This window comes from Chionomys nivalis, chromosome 18, assembly GCF_950005125.1.
Source record: "Chionomys nivalis chromosome 18, mChiNiv1.1, whole genome shotgun sequence".
NCBI classification, from domain to species: Eukaryota; Metazoa; Chordata; class Mammalia; order Rodentia; family Cricetidae; genus Chionomys; species Chionomys nivalis.
Genome location: NC_080103.1, coordinates 23,092,844 through 23,111,141, shown reverse-complemented (window position 1 = coordinate 23,111,141; position 18,298 = coordinate 23,092,844). Strand labels below are relative to the sequence as shown.

The following is an 18,298-nucleotide window of genomic DNA, read 5'->3' as shown; positions in this document are numbered from 1 at the left end:
TTAAGTGTGTGTGTGTGTATGTGTGTATGTGTGTAAAGGCCACGGCATGCATGTGGAGGTCAGAGGGTGACTTGGAGGCATTAGTTCTACTGTGTAGATTCTGAGACTTAACTCAGGCTGGAAGGTATCCACCGAGGCATCTCGCTAGCCCCAAACTGATTTTATTTAGTATAACTGACTGTGCTAGTTAATAATAATTGTCAGCTTGACTGGATCTAGAATCACCTGGAAACACAAACTTACTGATACCTGAGGGGTTTTCCAGATTAGCTTCATTGAGACAGGAAGGCCCACCCTAACTGGGAACGATATCATTCCAGGGGTTGGAGTCTTGGACTGAATAAAAGAGAGAATGCGAGCCGAGCATCAGCCTTCATTACTCTCTGCTTCCTGACTGTGGACATGTGACAAGGCTCCCAGGATGTCCCCACCTAATGGACTGTACCTTTGAAGTGTGAGCCAATGTAAGCACTTTCTCCTGCAAGTTGTTTAGTCCATCTGGTTGGTGTGTGTGTTTACTCACTGCCTCACAGAAAGGCAGTGCAGTGAGTTTCTGTTTGAAAGTTACCCCTGAAACATAAACAGTGGCTGACATGCGTGCACAACCCACGAACCCTCAGCACCTTTCGGATAGGGAGCAAACCCTCCATCCCCGAGCTGCCCCCTCAAATTTATCCTTCCTTCTTCCCACCCTTCCTGTTTCTAGGTGATCATTAATTTGCTTTCTGCTTTTAAACAGCTTGCTTTTTTTAAAAAGAAATTTATGTAAGTGTGTAAAGCCAGCCAGCTACATTCTCCCCCCTTTTTCTCTCTCTCCATTCCTTTTTCTTGACTTCTTTCATTCAGTTGTTTATATAGTACTTTCTTCTATATAATAAGACTTATGTAGCCCAGGCTGGCCTCCAGCTAACCATGTAGCCTTATACTCATACATAATCTTGCCTGCACTTCTTTTACTTTATTTATGTATTTATTATCATCATCATTATTAGTGTGTGTGTAAAAAGACATCTCAGGTCGCTAGGTTTACACAGCCTTTACTCACTATACAATCCTGCCTGCCTCCTGTCTGTACCACCTGAGTACTGGGGTTATAGATGTGCACCACAGCAACTGGTCTCAGACTGTATTTTATTTTATGTGTACAGGTGTTTGCTTGCATGTGTGTCTGTGTACCGTGTGTACCTCTGTCACCTTTGGAGGCCAGAAGAGAGCAGAGGATCCCCTGGAGCTGGGGTTGCAGATGCTTTTGAGCTGCCATGTAAGCGCTGGCCTCTCTCCAGCCCCTCATTCTTCTCTTACTGAGATAATTCGTCTCAGTTGGTAAGTCGTTCATAATTCGTCTTAGTTGGTAAACATTTGATTTGTTTATAGCTTAAGGATTACTGAAAACAATACTGTTGGGACTGGAGAGATTGCTCACCTAAAAGGGCCTGGGTTTGATTCCCAACATGGCAGCTCAAAACTGTCGGTAACTCCAGACCCAGGGGATCTGTGGACCTCTTTGGGCCCCTACCATCACTGCACACACATATATACATGCATGAAACCAAAACACCCTCACACAAAATAAAAATAAAGGTAAACATACACTTTAAAGATAAATAAAAACAATACTATTCTAAGTATGTATTTTTGTGTGAAGATCTGCTTTCCTTTTTCTTGGGTAAACATCTAGTCGTGAAGTACTACAGGTGGTTCAGGTTGGCTTTAAGTCCACAATCCTTCTGCCTCAGCTTTCTGAGCATTGAGATTACAGGCAGGAACCACCACATCCAACTGATATTGTTCAACTTTTTAAGAAATGGCCAAATTGTTTTCCAAGGTGGCCAAACCATTTCACACGCCTACCAATACAAGTGGTGCAATAGTCTTTCCCTGGGAGATGAACGAACACCGTGAACACAATTCGCCCCAGGTGGAATAAAAGACAATTTCTCCCTGGTCCAGCTTGATGAAGCCATAGCTTTACCTGGGGGCAACTTAACAAAAGTGTGGGTTAAGGGTGACTTAAAGGAACATGGGCAATTTATGGCAGCCACACAGCAAAGAGTCTCCACCAAGCAATTGTGAACTCCTTATGTATCCTCAGAGAGGGGCAGCGTCTCGTGTGCCACCTTCTGAGCCTTGGGAACCGTGCCCTTCCCCACAAGGGAACATTGGTGGGCTCAGTCTTCTGAGGGTCTCCGTGCAAGTGTTCACAGCTGCTCCGATGCCAACATGGAGGCAGCCATGTCTTACCCGGGAGACAGAATTCCACAACAATGAGATGGCTGGTTGCTCTCCACCTGAACCAATACTAGAAGTAGTCTGATTATTAATTTTGCTTTGCGAGTACTTGTTAGACTGGAGATCAGATCCAGGGCCTCCAGACACATGCTCTTTTATTGAGCGACTGCCACGGTTTAATCGTTCTAATTGCAGACATCTAATAAGTATGTAGTGGTGTTTCATTGTCCCGATGGGCATTCTCCGGATCATTAGTGATGCTCAGAATCTCTTTGGTTGCCTGGGGCTCACACCAAGCTAGGCAAATGCTCTAACACCGAGCTATACCGCAGTCCTGTTTCTGTTTTTAGGGTTTCATTACGGAGCCCAGGATGAGCTGCAATGGCCTTAAATGTGCATCTCCCTGCCTCTCCCTCCTCAGTACTAGCATGGCAGGTATGTGCAGCTCTGGATTTATTTGAGACATAGTGTTGCTGTGTGACCCAAGCTGGTTTCGATTTCATGATCCTCCTGTCTGGAATTACAGGTGTATTCCAGCATATACATCACTACTTTTTATTTACATTATTTACTTAAAATATATGTGTATATTATGTAATGTGTGGGCATGTGTGCTGGTTGTGTTTTTTTGTTTGTTTGTTTTTTTTGGTCAACTAGGAAACCTTGAGATTGGCCTAAAAGCGAGTCTAAGGGTTTTTCTTCCTTCCTTCCTTCTTTCCTTCTTCCTTCCTTCCTTCCTTCCTTCCTTCCTTCCTTCCTTCCTTCCTTCCTTCCTTCCTCCTTCCTTCCTTTTCACTTCCTTTCAATTTTAATTTATTATTTATTTTTAAAAAATGATCTTTTGTCATTTTACATACTTATCCCAGTTCCTACTCCCTCCCCTCTTTCTGCTCCCCCACCCATCCACTCCTCAGAGAGGGTAAGGTTTCTCATGGGGAGTCAACAAAGTCTGACACATCACTTTGAGGCAGGACCAAGGCCCTCCTCACTATATTTAGACTGAACAAGGTATCCCTCCAAAATGGATGGTCTCCAAAAGCCAGTTCAAGAACTAGGAAATAAATACTGGTCCCATTGTCCATGGCCCCACAGACTGCCCCAGCCATACAAGTGTCACCCACATTCAAAGGGCGTAGTTTGGTCCTGTGCTGCTTCCCTCACTATCAGTCCGGTCAGTGAGCTCCCCCAGCACAGGTCAGCTGTTTCTCTGGGTATCCCCATCATGGTCTTCACTGCTTTGCTCCTCCCTCTCTTCAGCTGGTCTCCGGAGGCTTGGCTCAGTGCTTAGCTGTGGATTTCTGCATCTGCTTCCATCAGTTGTTAGATGAAGGTTCTATGATAATAATTAAGGTAATCATCAATCTGATTACAGGGGAAGGTCAGTTCAGGGATCCTCTCCACTATTGCTTAGGGTCTTAGCTGGGGTCATCCTGTGGATTCCTGGGAATTTCCCTAGTACCAGGTTTCTTACTAGCCCCACAATGGCTCCCTCAATCAAGATATCTCTTTCCTTGCTCTCATCTCTGTCCTTCCCCCATTTCAACCATCCCGTTCCCTCATGTTCTCCTCCTCCCTCCCCCTTTCCCCTTCCCTTTTCCTTCCACCCCCCCACCCCCACCCCCACCAACTTCCAAGTTTCTCAGGAGATCTTGTCTATTTCCCCTTCCCAGAGGGATCCATGTCTCTAAGGGTTCTCCTTGTCTGGGGTTGTGGATTATAGGCTGGTTATCCTTTGCTTTACATCTAATATCCACTTATGAGTGAGTACATGTTGTGTTTGCCTTTCTGGTTCTGGCTTATCTCACTCAGGATGGTTTTTCTACTTCCATCTGTTTGCATGCAAATTTCAAGATGTCTTTTTTTTTTTTTAATGCTGAGTAGTACTCCATTGTGTAAATATATTTAAGGTCATTTTCTTCTGTTTCTTCTGGATTAGGATGTTCAGGTCTTCCTGTTATAGGACCACCAGGTTCAGGTGTTGCCATATTGTTCTTTAGGGTGATGAATGTATTCTTGCATCGGTACCTACCCATCTCTTCCTCCAATTGGTGCAGGTGGGGCCTGTGGCTTAGGTGGTCACTCTTCCTCCTCATGCAGGCCAGGCCAAGCTTCTGGTAGTCCCTGGTGTGGCTCTGGGGGCTCCTCTCCAGGTGCGGTCAGGGCCAACGTAAGGGTGGTAGTAGGTCCAGTCGGGGACGGGTGCAAGTGTGTGAGGCGGCTGCTCTGGGGTCTCTGGAATTTGGTGGTTAGGGGGGTGGGGCACAGAATGTTCCTCCATGGACTAGGGCCTAGAATGCAGGGCCCTCCAGCTGTAAATCCAGTCACTCACCTCTCCAGGGGAATTAGGGTCAAGGCTCCAGAGGTCAGAGATGCAGCTGGGGATGATTGCAAGTGTGGAGGGTTGCTCCCAGGTCTCTAGGGCTTCGCTGGATGGGGGTGAGGCATGGGATGTAAACTCTTGGGACTAGGGTCTAAAGAGCAGGGCCCTCCAGCAGGGAACACAGACACTCACCTCTCCAGGGGCAGTCAGAACCAAGCTATGGGGTATTTTCTTGATTAATTATTGATGTGGGAGGGCCCGGTCCCCTGTGGGCAGTGTCACCAATGGGCAGGTGTTCGTGGTTGGTATAAGAAATAGGATGCTTCCAGGACAGGCTCCAAAGCTACAGAGAAACGCTGTCTTGGAAAACCAACAATGACAACAACAACAACAAAACAAGAAATAGGATGAGCAGGCGGTGGTGCACACCTTTAATCCCATCACTCAGGAAGCAGAAGCAGGCTGATCTCTGTGAGTTCCAGGACACCCAAGGCTACACAGAGAAACCTTGTCCCAAAAAGGAAAAAATTAAACAAATAAAACGAAAGCAGATTGAGCAAGCCATGTGGAATGAGCCAATAAGAATTGCTTCCCCGGGGCTGGAGAGATGGCTCAGTGGTTAAGAGCATTGCCTGCTCTTCCAAAGGTCCTGAGTTCAATTCCCAGCAACCACATGGTGGCTCACAACCATCTGTAAAGAGATCTGGCGCCCTCTTCTGGCCTTCAGGCATACACACAGACAGAATATTGTATACATAATAAATAAATAAAGAATTGCTTCCCCGTGGTCCCTGCTTCAGTTCCTGTCTTGGCTTCCCTTGATGAGACACAGTCGTGTGGAACTGTAAGCCAGATAAACCCTCACCTCCCCAAGTTCCCTTTGATCATGGTGTTTATTACAGCAATAGAAAGCACCCTGTACCCCGTGCTTGCCATGGCCTCTGTGTGGTAACCAGACAACAGCTTTGTGGAGCTGTTTTTCTTCTTTCACCTTTACACGGGTTCTGGAGAGCCAGCTCTGGCAATCAGGCTTCCTGGCAAGCGGCTCTAACTGCTGAACCAGCTCACCAGCCCTCAGTTGTTCTCTTTATCGGGTGTTGAGAGTAATACACACCTGTGCTCACACACACACATACAATTTTTAAAAAAGAAAATCTTTGCCTAACTCAAGATCATAAATATTTCCTTCCTTCTACATATTTTGTCATTTCTGATATATTTTTTAGGTTTTGAGTCTTCTTTGATTAATAGAGTAATAATTTTGGGGGAACTCCATCCTGCTCTGTTTCCCAGGCTGGTCTCAAACTTTGGTCTCAATAGATTCTTCTGCCTTCTGAGTAGCTGAGACTAAAAATGAATGCCCTCACATCTGGATTGAGTCCATTTAGTTATGTGTTTTTAGTCTTTAAAACTTTTATTTGTAATTCAAATTATGTGCATGGATATTTTGCCCGCATGTGTGTTCCCTGCATGTGCCTGGTACCCACAGCCAGAAGACGACACACAATGCCCTGAAACTTGGGTGTTTTGTCAGCTGCCATGTGGGTGCTGGGAATTGAACCTGGGTCCTTTGCAAGAGCAGCCAGTGCTTTTAACTGCTTGTAAAACTACACCGGTTCCATTCTACAGTCTACATGTTCTGTGCTATGGGAACTAGGCAGAAGATTTAAAAACACATAAACAGAGACAGACAGACAGACAGACAGACAGGACCACGGGGACATCCTTGAGACAAGAGTGCCAAGAATGCCCACTTTTTTGTGCTCAGGGGCAGCTTATAGAGGCTCTGGCCATGTTCCAGCTCTCGGGATCTTTCAGCTGCAGACCCACCAGCCTGCCGTCGGGGTCTCGTGCTCAGAGCAGCTGCAGGCTGCTTGGAGCAGAGGAAAACAAGTTGTTTACAAGAAATTCAGGGTCTGGAGTTCCACAATCCCCAACAGCAGCTAACCCATCTCTGCAGACCAAAGTCTTGTTTGTGTTTGTGTGTTTGTTTTAAGACAGTGTCTCATGTAGTTCAGGGCGGCCTCAAACCATGTCACTGAGGACTTCGGAATGTCCTTCCCTAGCAGATGAAGCTAAACTGATCTCTCTGAGACCATGAGCCAGAACCATCCTTCTTGCTCTTAAACTGTTTATGTCAGGTCTTTTGGCCATAATGGCAAAAAGATGACTAATATATCCACAATCTAACACACTAGCATCAACTAAAGCAGAAAAATGAGACAGGAATCCTGAGCTTAAAATCAGTCTACCATATCAGCAGTTTCTCTACAGCTCTGTAAATTTGTTTTTGTTTTTGTTTTTGTTTTTTTTTTTTTTTTTTTTTTTTTTTTTTGGAGACAGGGTTCTGGCTATTCTCGAACTCACGATGTAGACCAGGCTGGCTTTGAACTCACAGAGATTCACACGCCTCTGCCTGCCAAGTGCTGGGAGTAAAGGCTTGCACTACTATGACCAGAGTAAAATTTATTAAAAGGAGAGCATTGTACATAGTTCCTTGAAACCAAGGTTACAGGAGCTTCTTTGGTCCTCCTGGCATTGCTTCCTCAGACTCTTTTTTTTCGATCTTTGCAGTCAGTACCTGTTCCTGCCAGTCCCCAGTGTCTCTCATTACAGGTGAGCCCTACACACAGAGAGACTTCCAGAGTCTGTTCCCAGTCTTGCCCGCCCCACAGCCCTGCGACCTTCAGTGCTGTGCTTCTGGGAGCCAAAGAGGAGCCAGATCACAGTTTATGCTATGTGAGCGCTGTGTCTAACAGGATGGCCGGGAGACTTGAGAAGTGTTCCTCTTTGATGGGATTCGCTCTCCTCTGTCTAAAAATGGTGAGTCTGCCACCTTGGCTACCTACAATTAAGTTTGCGGGAGGAGATACCATCTGTCTCTCTTTATGAAGGGCTGAGGAGTAGGAAGATATAACTAGATACACCTTTAAATTATACGAAGACGGTGCATTTTTGTGTTTGAGAACTAGTGTGATGTACTAAAGAAAGGAGACAAGATTATCATTGTGTTCGAAGAACAAAGACTCCTGAAAAAAAAAATCTGTCAGCAGTTTCTGATTTAGGCAGATGCAAGGGGAAAATGAAATAATGACACGATATCCAGCCTCTGCGTCATTTTCAGCAGTGCCTTCTGGTAGATCGATTGCTGGGAAATGAGTTCAACAGAAAAGCTCTCAGGTGAACGGGAGAGTTACTCACTGTGTACAGAAACATTGTGATTGCTGTGTTCCGGTCAATGTGTTCATTTCGTTTCCCCAAATGCTGTTTTCCCTTATTCTTCTAACTTTCTAAATTTTCCTTTTCAGGTTACTTCATCCAAAACAGGTAACAATTTCTGACATGCAAGTTTTTTCTTCTTATATTTGATTTTAATTTCCACTGTCGATTGGTCTAGCCTCAATGCATAAAGACCATCCTAGAGGGCGAGTATCGACATTTTCTGAGCATGCATACCTGGTGCTAACGAGAGATCATAATAAGTAAAAAACAAATCAACTGGGCCATATTTACAAACTAAGTCCTTCGAAGGTATTGCTAGTGAGAAATGTACCACAGCTCTGAATTTCCCATCCAGTTAGCTGTGGACAAACTATTGCAGGGATCACTATCCAGTCAAAAATTAAAATTGCACCACAGACAATCTCCTTATATAACGTTCCCACTTCTCTTTGGGACATTAGAAGGAAAAAACAGAAATGCTGGCTCAGGTGCGGTGGTGCACACTTGTAATCCCAGGACTTAGAAGGTGGAGGCAGGAAGGTCAGAGATGTTCAAGGTTATCTTTGGCTACATAAAAATATGGGGGCAAGCCTGAGGTTCAGGAGATTCTGTCTCAAAAAAGCAAAAAACTAAAAGCAAACCAGAGAGAGTCAGAGACAGAGAGGAAACTTCACACATCTAGCCTTATCCTGAGATCAACGCAGTAATATGATTCAGAACTGTAAAAAGGTTTCCTTACTTAAAAAATATTTCAATCACTATTTTTTCTTGAATAAATGACCGGAGGCCACTGTTATTTTTCTAGAAAATTTTCATGCCTTATACATCTAGAAATCTAAGTTTACAGGATAGGGATTTATCTTGAATAGGCTTTAAATTATCTGCAAACACCATATGTAATCAGCTCTCTTAGAGATAAGCTCTCAAGGTGATTCAATACACATGGGGGAATTTTTACATTGAATAGAAGGCTGCATTTTAATAGCTCATAAAATCCATTCACATACAGTTGTGGGTTTTGTTTTGTTTTTGTTCTTTTGTTTTCTTCAAACAGGATTTCTCTGTGTAGTCTTGGCTATGTGGGAACTCACTCTGTAGACCAGGCTGCCCTCACACTCAGAGATCTGCCTGTCTCTGCCTCCCTAGTGCTGGGATTAAAGGTGTGGACCACCACATCCAGCTATACAGTTGACTTTTAAAAGTCATTTCCTTTATTTTTACTCATTATGTTACTCTTTAAAAAAAATTTAAATTTGTTTATGTGTATGGGTGTGTTGTCTGCATGTATATGTCCATGTATTACATGCATACATGGTGCCCGACAAAGCCAGAAGAGGATGTTGGGTCCCCTGGGACTGGAGTTACAGATGGTTGTGAACCACCGTGTGAGTACTGGGGATTGAACCTGAGTCCTGTGACAAAGCAGTCAGGGCTCTTAACTGCTGAGCCATCTCTCCAGCCCATCATTATTATATTACTCGAGAGAACTTTATGATTGTACAGGAAGCTATGAGAAAGAGTGTATAATCATATTCCTAATGATTTTGTAAATATTTTTACTATTTACTTCATTTGAGATGCATCCCTCTGTTGATTAGCCTGGCTTTGATTTCCAAGGCTTTAGCAATCCTGCCTCAGTCACCTGAGGAGCCGGCACTGCATGCACACACTACTCTGCTTGGTTTATAAGTGATCAAAAAATAAATATCTTCCCCTTGTATAGCAAACTTCACTGTGCCTTACAAAGTCCCAGGAACCACTGAGAGACCTTAGGACAGACTCCTTTCAGTCCCAACATGACCCATCCCATTGGAGAGAAATCAGGATGGCCAGATTTCAATGCCAGTGATGCTGTTAACGGGTTCATCTTGGTTTTTCAATAGTCGAACTGTGTCTGATTTATACTGCATAGAAGGCTTCATCTTGGGTGTGTGTATTTGATTCTATTTGGGCTTTGGCATTGCTGTTGATCAGTGCCTGGGCTCTGAGGACTTTGAGCTGATTTAGATTCCCTGAGTTGGTCAAACTCACAGATGCTGAGAATTAAAGGTTTCATTTTGGATGCATCAGTGTGGCTGTATGCAGACCTGGAAATTAAGACTTCCCTTTCATCAACATGAGAAGCGCTTACTTCTCAGCTCTCCCTCTCTCTCTCTTGGATTGAGAGAGTGGGGAGCATAGGGCTCATTATTTCTCTCATTCTTCCCCAGATTTTAATACTGATAAATATAACATTATTAAAGCTGGGCTGGGTGGTGGGAACTCACACCCAGCATGTATTTATTATTTGTTCCTATTGTGTATAGTTGTATTTGGTTTGGCTCTATCTTATTTAGACAAAAAGGGGAGATGTAGGGGAGACCCAGCCAATCACCTTGCTTGTAGGGCGGGGTCCTCCGAGGACATTTTTTACTTATAAAGATTGCAGGTGGGCTCCCCAGCTTCCCTTCTGCTTTCCTGTTCTCCGCTGGAACCTCTGGTTCTGTAAGTCTATTTCCCAATTAAAGCTGTATATATTATTACAATTTCTGTCTGCCTTCATTTAAGCCGTTACAGGCACAGGCAGGTGGATCTCTGAGTGGAGGCTAGCCTGGTCCACAGAGTGAGTTCCAAAACAGGGGCAGCCAGGGCTACACAGAGAAACCCTGTCTTGAAAACAAACAGCCGGCTGTGGTGAACTCAATTTTCGTCCCAGTGCCCGGGAGGCAGAGGCAGGTGGATCTCTGTGAGTTTGAGAGCAGCCTGGTCTTCAAACTGAGTTCCAGGACAGCCAAAGCTGTTACACAGAGAAACCCTGTCTCAAAAAACGAGAGAGGGAGAGAGAGGGAGAGAGAGGGAGACAGAGGGAGAGAGAAAGAGAGAGAGAGAGAGAGAGAGAGAGAGAGAGAGAGAGAGAGAGAGAAATGAGGTGGGGGGAAGAAGGAGAGGGAAAACAAACAAAACCAAAACCCCACGTTATTATTAAATGATAATAGAATCTAATCATCATTTAGCTTGGGGTGGTAAGCTCAGTTACAGAAGCTTGCTTAGCCCTGTGAAAGCTTTCATTCCATCTCCAGGCCTCTTACTGTAAAGAAATAGATGCTCTCTGTTCTCAAAAGAGAAACAGTGTCAACAGATGTGTCTGCTCCCTTGGAATCAGCTTCGTCCCTCTCAACTGTCCCTTTTCAGGCTCTATCTTCCCAAAGTCCTGCCTTTACTTTATTTTATGGCAAGGTCTTATGTCCCTCAGACTAGCCTAAAATGCACTGTAGAGTCAAAGATGACCTTGAACTTGCAATCTCCTACTTCTGCCTCCTAAGTGCTTGGATTATAGGCACACACTGTGTTTATGAGTGCTGGGGATGAAACCAAAGCTCTGTGTGTGCTAGGCGAGCTCTCTACCATCTGAGCCACATCCCAGCAGCTAGGTGAGCTCTCTACCAAAGAGCTCTCAACAGCTGCTTTGCTTCTTCTGTTCTTCGAAGGTCTGCTGAAACCTGTCATAGCACAAGCTCTACCTACCACTCCATCCCTCTTGTGAGAAAAATGTCCCCCAAACCTGCCCCCCTCCCTCGGCCTCATTCTACCTTACTAGAACTGAGCACCCAGGCTCATGTGCACTACAGCAGATGATCACACTTGCTCCTGACATCAGGCTCACCAGGCTTTGCTAGACACAAATGCAGAGCATCCGCGATGCCATTCCCCTGTGAACACGGGGATTCTGCTAGATCCCCCAGAGCAGAGGCTCTCAACCTGCAGGCTGTGACCCTTGGGATGGGGGTCGAATGACTCTTTCACAGGGGTTGCCTAAGACTATTAGAAAACACAGACGTTTACATCGTGGTTCATAACAGTGGCATAATTACGGTTATGAAGTAGCAATGAAAATAATGTTATGGTTGAGGCCACCACAACCTGAGGAACTGTGTTAAAGGTCACGGCACTAGGAAGGCAGAGAACCGCTGTTCTAGAGGGTTCAGTTGATTTGCTTTTGTGGCTGGCACTAGTCAGTCTGCTGAGAGCCAACCATGAATCAGGCATACTCTGTCTGTCTTTGTCTTGCCGTCTGTTTCTGGCTCTCTCTGTGTCTTTGTCTGTCTCTGTCTCTCTCCTGGCTATACTGTATGATCTGGCTTTTCCAAACACATCCACACTTGCTTACCTTGGCAGACACTCACACTCACACACACACACACATACACACACACACTGTGAGGAATAAGACACTTTCAAAGTACCTTTACATAGACTTTTATTTAATCTTTACAATAATCATAAATTATAGACATTTTACACATTTCCAAGTAATTTCTAAAGTATAGATACTGTGAGTCGCCCACTTTTCTCAAAGGAGGAAACTTCACTAAAAGAGCTTAAATGTCTCACGGTTACTCAGACACAGAAGTGCAAAGCAGAGCCAGGCCTTAAACCTAGAACTCCTGCGTCCAAATTCTTTGCTGTTTTTCCAACCCTGGTTCTCACTCTGCTGATAGCACTTCCTGTGGGGACTCCTTCGTTGCTCAGTTCGCTGGGGGACAATGTGGAGTCCTCAGGCAGTATGGCCGCCTGTGGGACGCTCGCCTGTGCATGCTGGCCTTTGAGCTCTTCTCCAGAGTGCAGCCTCGGGCCTTCTATGTCTGCAGCTGGTCACTTTCCCAGGAAGTTTGTCTGTTCCAACGAGCAGGCCTATCTATCACAGGCACTAAGATAAACGGGAGGACAGAGGAAGCAGAAGGCGTTGAGAGACACCAGAAAATGAGAAGAAAGGAGGCACAGATCACAGGGAAATGACTGGTGGAGGTGGGCTGGGAGGGGGCCCTACTGGGTCTTTTTGTTCTGAGGGGCCAGAAGGGACATCCACTCTTCCTGCAGAATCAGCTTCACTGGCAAAAGGCCACCAGGCCCCCACCCTTGCCCAGCATATATGAGCAGCACAATTTTCTTTCTGTGACAGAGATACTCCTGGATGGTGTTCCAGAAGTATCTGGCCAAAGAACACTGGAGACTTTGTTCATTTTTGCAGGCTGGGTATTTCTGAGAGGCTGCCAACATGAGCTCTCTTGACTACAGAGACAGAAAGAGAAGGTTGTCTGTATTGTGTACCTAGGGGTTCGGCTGAAGGGAAGCCAAGAAGAGTTGATACTGGCAAACCACTGGGCTTTTATTCTGTCTTCTTGCCTTGTAGGTTTTCGCCTAATCTCTTTATGTAGTTGGTTTGGGGAGGTTGGTTGGCTGATTGAATGGTTTTGGATTTCTTCGGTGGTTGTTTTTGAGATAGGGTTGTAAATAGACTGACCTCCTCCAACCCTTTATGTAGTTGAGAAGGACCCTCCAATCCCCCCCTCCCATGCTGGAATTGCAGGCTTGCATGCTATGCCAGGCTCTGGTTTGTTGTGGTTTGTTTGTTTGAGATAGGTTCTATATAGCCCAGTTGGGCCTCAGTCTTGAGATCCTCCTGCCTCAACCTCCCAAGTGCTGGGTTACAAGCATGCACCACCATGTCTGGCTTGCCCTTTAGCTGTGAATTTGGCATAGGGTGACTGTGTTCAATAAATAGAGTACATTCACATTGACAGGCAGAGAGCCAGTTTCAGAGTTAAAAACCCAACATACATTTGTTGAGCTCTTCTGCTTGGATCTCTTACAAGACACAGGACATTGTGTGTGTGTCTGTGTGCATGTGCTGTGTGTGTGTGCGTGTCTGTGTGCATGTACTTTGTGTATGTGTGTGTGTGTATGTGTGTGTGTCTGCAGGTGTTCTGAAGCAATAGATCTGAGTCGCACACTGCATGTTCCACCCTGTATCGGAAGCAGAGGGCTCTCCTGCATGCATGCTCATGACATAAACATTCCCATTCCCATGGTGGAAGGGCTTCGGTATCTAAGACTTAACACTGAGGCCTATATTTTGATAGGCAAAGGAAGAATAAAGTTAATTTTCTTGTATATAGAAGAACCTGGAAATTGTTCTGCCCTGAGGGTAACAAAGCACTTGGTTCTCCTCCTTTCTCTGTTAGGTTAGAGCCCACTTGGGAAATGTGCAGACTCATTAGAAAGCGACCACAGGCAGAGGGGTGGCCATGGAGGGGCCCAGCTGGCAGCAGTGCTGCCTGTGTGGGGGCAGGGAAGGACAGCCATGACAAAGCAGCCTTGGAAACTCACAGAAATACCAAACCAGAGTGGAACCCTCTGGAATAAAGCCTCTCCATTATCTTCTGCCCCTTCTCAAAGCTCTTTCCCACAACCTCTTTCCACTCACACTCAACTTACTTAAAAGCATAGAAAGTACAAGTGGCCCCCAGGCAGCTGGCCAGTGACGGCTGTGCTCTGGCTGGCTTTTGCAAACAGTTGTTCCCCCTAGATTCTCCCTCTTTCTTTGTCTCTTTCTACTCTCTCTCTCTCTCTTTTTTTTTGTATTTTAAAAATTACATTTACTTATTTGTGCATGTGTGCCTGTGTGTGTATATGTGGTGTGTCTGTGTGTGTTGTGCCTATGTGTGGTGTGTGTGCATGCCTCTGTGTGTGTGTGGTGTGCATGTCTGTGTGGTATGTGTGTGTGTGTGCATGTGTGTGTGGTGTATGCATGCCTCTGTGTGCGTGTGGTGTTTGCGTGTGTGTGGTGTATGTATGCTCTCTGTGTGTGTGATATGCGTGTATGTAGTATGCATGCATGCTCTGTGTAGTGTGTGCACCTGTGTGTTACAATGCCCATGTAGAGGTTAGCAGACTTTAGATGTCAGTTCTCAGCTCTGACACATGGATCCCAGGGATCAAACTCGGTAGTCAGGTTTGTTAGCAAGCCTTCTGGGCCCTGGCATCAGCCCCTCTCTTCTTTTCTTTCTTCTTTGTGATATTGGACATTAGGTCCAGGGACTTAATGTATGGTAGGCAAGTGTTCCACCACTGAACTACATCCTAATACCTATTATAATCAAAATCATCATTATTTTAAATTTTGAGACAGAGTCTTGTTAAGTTATCCAGACTAGCCTTAATTTCACCGTCCTGCCTCCACCTCTTATGTAGCTGGACCACAGGTGTGCATCACCACACCCAGCTTCCTTCTTTCTCTGGAAAATGAAGCCAAAGCTTACGTTCATGGGAAGACACCAGAATAATGTAGTTGAGGGAGGAAGAGGCGAAAAGTGTCATCCTTGTAGGATATCCTGGCTAACGTACAACTCCATAACTTCTTTCAGCGCCTGAAATACCAACTATTGATCAGGCATATTCAAAACTCAGCAATAGCATCACTGTAGAGTGGACTGCTGTGCCAGGGGCCACAAGTTACCTGCTCACAGCTGAAGATGGGGACACAGTCATTGAGACCACAGTGACCAGTTCCCCAGGCACTGTGACAGGCCTGAAGGCTGCGACCTTGTACCGAATCACCATCAGATCCATCAGTGCCTCTGGACAAAGCCAGGCGTCATCTCCAAAGCAGGCGAAGACAGGTAGATAACCGGATGCTCATGCTGTCTGCGTGTTTGCTTGTGACCCAGATCAGTTTCAACAGCACCGCAAATGTGTGGTTTGTGCACACGTGAGTTCCACAATGCACGGCCCAGAGGCCAAAGCCACCAACTTTTGTTTGTTCGTTTGTTTTTGTTATTGCAACTCAGCCATCTGTGGAGAAGGTGACACTTAGATGTCTAGTACTTTGCTTCGGGATTTAAAACCCATTTCTGGACAACTTTAAAAGTAGAATGTTCTTAAACCCCTGAAAAAGCATTTTCTGTTTTTACCCACACCAAACGGGGAACACACAGAACAGATTTTGTGGCACGCTGAGCATGTGGCAGATGCATTAAATAAAGGTTTGGGGATTTGCTGTCAGCATTCAGTTCACTTCCCAAAGTTACACCTGGGTGTATTTGTGAACAGCTCTGTGCAGGGCTTGGTGTGTAGTTCCATGCTAGAGCGCTGGCCTGACACACACGGGCTCTGAGTTCACACTCAGCATTAAAAGATAAAAGTAATTTGCATACTAAAGCAGTATAAACTGCCGAGGACTGTTATTTTCAGGTGTGTGACTTCTGTTTATGCTGTATTTGTCTGACTCTGTGAAGCTGTGATTCTTTGCCTGTCTAAAACATCTGATGGTCTAATAAAGAGCTGAACGGCCAATAGCGAGGCAGGAGTAAGGATCGGTGGGGCTGGCAGACAGAGTATGAATAGGAGGAGAACTGAAGAAGAGGAGAAGAGAACAAGGGGAGGAGGATGTCAGAGGCCAATCACCCAGCCAGCTGTGGAGTAAGGACAGTAAGGTGTAAAGAAGAAAAAGGAAACGCCCAGAGGCAAAATGTAGTTGGGATAATTCAAGTTAAGAAAAGCTGGGTAGCAATAAACCAAGCTAAGGCCAGGCATTTATAATTAAGAAAAAGCCTCTGTGTGTGATTTATTTGGGAGCTGGGTTGTGGGCCCCTCAAAAAGCTAAAAGAGTAAAACACCTACAAAAATAAATAATCATTTTCCATATTCATTTATATGGATACTTTATCTAACCTCTGCTCAACTGCAAGTTGAAAGTATTGCCTGGTGTCTCCTAGTGTCTTTGTACCTCAGATTTTTTGAGACAGGGTTGCCTAGCCTGGCCTTAAACTCAAAGCAATTCTCCTGCTTTAGCTTCCTGATTGCTGGGATTATAAGTGCGCACCGCCACTGCTGGCTTGAGAGTCCACATTTCCTGCCAAGTCATTTCTTACTAGTATAGACTTAAATAGCTTTCCTAAAAGTCGCACTGTGGAGTGGACCCAGGGCCTCCATCGGGTCAGACAAGCACTCTGCCACCAGGCTACATCCTCAGATCCAATGAGCAATTATTAAATGGAACTCTGCCGTTATAATATGAATAATAGAGAGAATCCGCCTGCATTTATTTATTCCTCGATAATCTGAATTATTCTCTACAGAGTTCTATAAAACGCGTTTGTCGTTTCATTTTGTTTTTACTAACAGTGTTGGCGGCACCCATTCTGGAAGTTGGCTCTCCAAGTCCAGACTCCATCCTTGTGAGGTGGGATGCCGTCTATATGGCAATCGGCTTCTCTGTGTCTGTCATGCGAGCCAATGGCTTGGGGAGAATTTGGAAGGAGAATACTACAAACACCTCCTTGACCTTCAGCAGCCTGGATGCTGGGACTCTCTATACTATAAAGGCCTACGCCTGGAATGCCAATGGAGTCCCTGGAGACGACTCCACCTGCAACCAGAGAACCAGTAAGGACGCCTCGGCTCAGCTCTGAACAATCTCGTTTTTGATTAATGAGGGGGCTGCGTATCGCAGTCGTGGAGAGCAATGCAAAGTGATGAGTACGGAGCAGCTGGCTACAGCTGTTTAAATTTATTATGAAGTTATTTATAGTGCCTTGACTATTCCGAGGCAGCAGTTCAAACGCTCGCCGAATGACGGGGAGCGCGGCACCTCCCCCTCTACTAGTCAAGTCCGCCGCCGCATGCAAATTCCAGATCGCAGAAGGGGCGGGCTCTTGTTAGGTTGACCAATCCTTCCTTGTGCACTCCTGGTCTTGTTGGGTCAACTAAAACATTCCCTGCTTTCTCTCCTGCATTTAAGCCAATAGTCTAAACAAGAAAGAACAGGAATTCATTCATTCCAGACATTTAGTGAGTGTGCGCCAACCTGAAGCCCGCGCTGTTCCGGGCACAGTCACAGAAAGAGTTCTGCTGTGCCCATGCTTGACATGAGAGTGTGTTTCAGACATAGTTCCTCAACATGTCAGCACCTTCCATCCTGGGAACACAGAAGAAGGGGGGAAGTGCTCCTAAGCACCGGAAGTCCAAATTCGAATGCTAGTGCGAGACTGGAGAATCAGGGAGCAAGGGAGCGTGTGTGTGTGTGTGTGTGTGTGTGTGTGTGTGTGTGTGTGTGTAAAATAAATGCCAAACTGGAGAATAAGGGAGCGTGTGTGTGTGTTTGTGTGTGTGTGTAAACTAAATGCCATACTGGAGAATAAGGGAGCGTGTGTGTGTGTGTGTGTGTGTGTGTATGTGTGTGTGTAAAATAAATGCCAAACTGGAGAATAAGGGAGCATGTGTGTGTGTGTGTGTGTGTGTAAACTAAATGCCAGACTGGAGAATAAGGGTGTGTGTGTGTGTGTATGTGTGTGTGTAAACTAAATGCCAGACTGGAGAATAAGGGTGTGTGTGTGTGTGTATGTGTGTGTGTAAAATAAATGCCAGACTGGAGAATAAGGCTGTGTGTGTGTGTGTATGTGTGTGTGTAAAATAAATGCCAGACTGGAGAATAAGGGTGTGTGTGTGTGTGTGTGTGTGTGTGTGTAAAATAAATGCCAGACCTTCTCCAACTTAACCAGAGCTGCTGTTTTATCTCTTAGAGGAGGACCCAGGAAAGGCAGAAAGAAACCAGAAATAGTCTCTTCAACGTTCTCTGAGTTTGGAGTGGGAGTCTCATTGCTTATGAGCCAGGCAGAGATTCAGGGAGAAGAGATGGTTGCCTTATACAGCACTCATATAGGGGAAAGGATGGCGAGTAGCCCCAAGGTGATTCACAGTTGGCTTGAC

General features: G+C 45.4%; 1 protein-coding gene across 2 annotated transcripts in view; it reads left to right on the top strand.

Moving 5' to 3' along the window:
* The first annotated feature begins 7,309 nt into the window (after window positions 1-7,309).
* Fndc7 (fibronectin type III domain containing 7) overlaps window positions 7,310-18,298 on the top strand; it is a 34,627-nt gene continuing 23,638 nt past the window's right edge. For both annotated transcript variants that reach the window (XM_057794127.1, XM_057794126.1), the window contains exons 1-4: window positions 7,310-7,372; window positions 7,858-7,876; window positions 14,956-15,210; window positions 16,715-16,975. In XM_057794127.1, coding sequence (XP_057650110.1) covers window positions 7,310-7,372; window positions 7,858-7,876; window positions 14,956-15,210; window positions 16,715-16,975 — 598 coding nt within the window. The remainder of the gene's footprint in view (window positions 7,373-7,857; window positions 7,877-14,955; window positions 15,211-16,714; window positions 16,976-18,298) is intronic.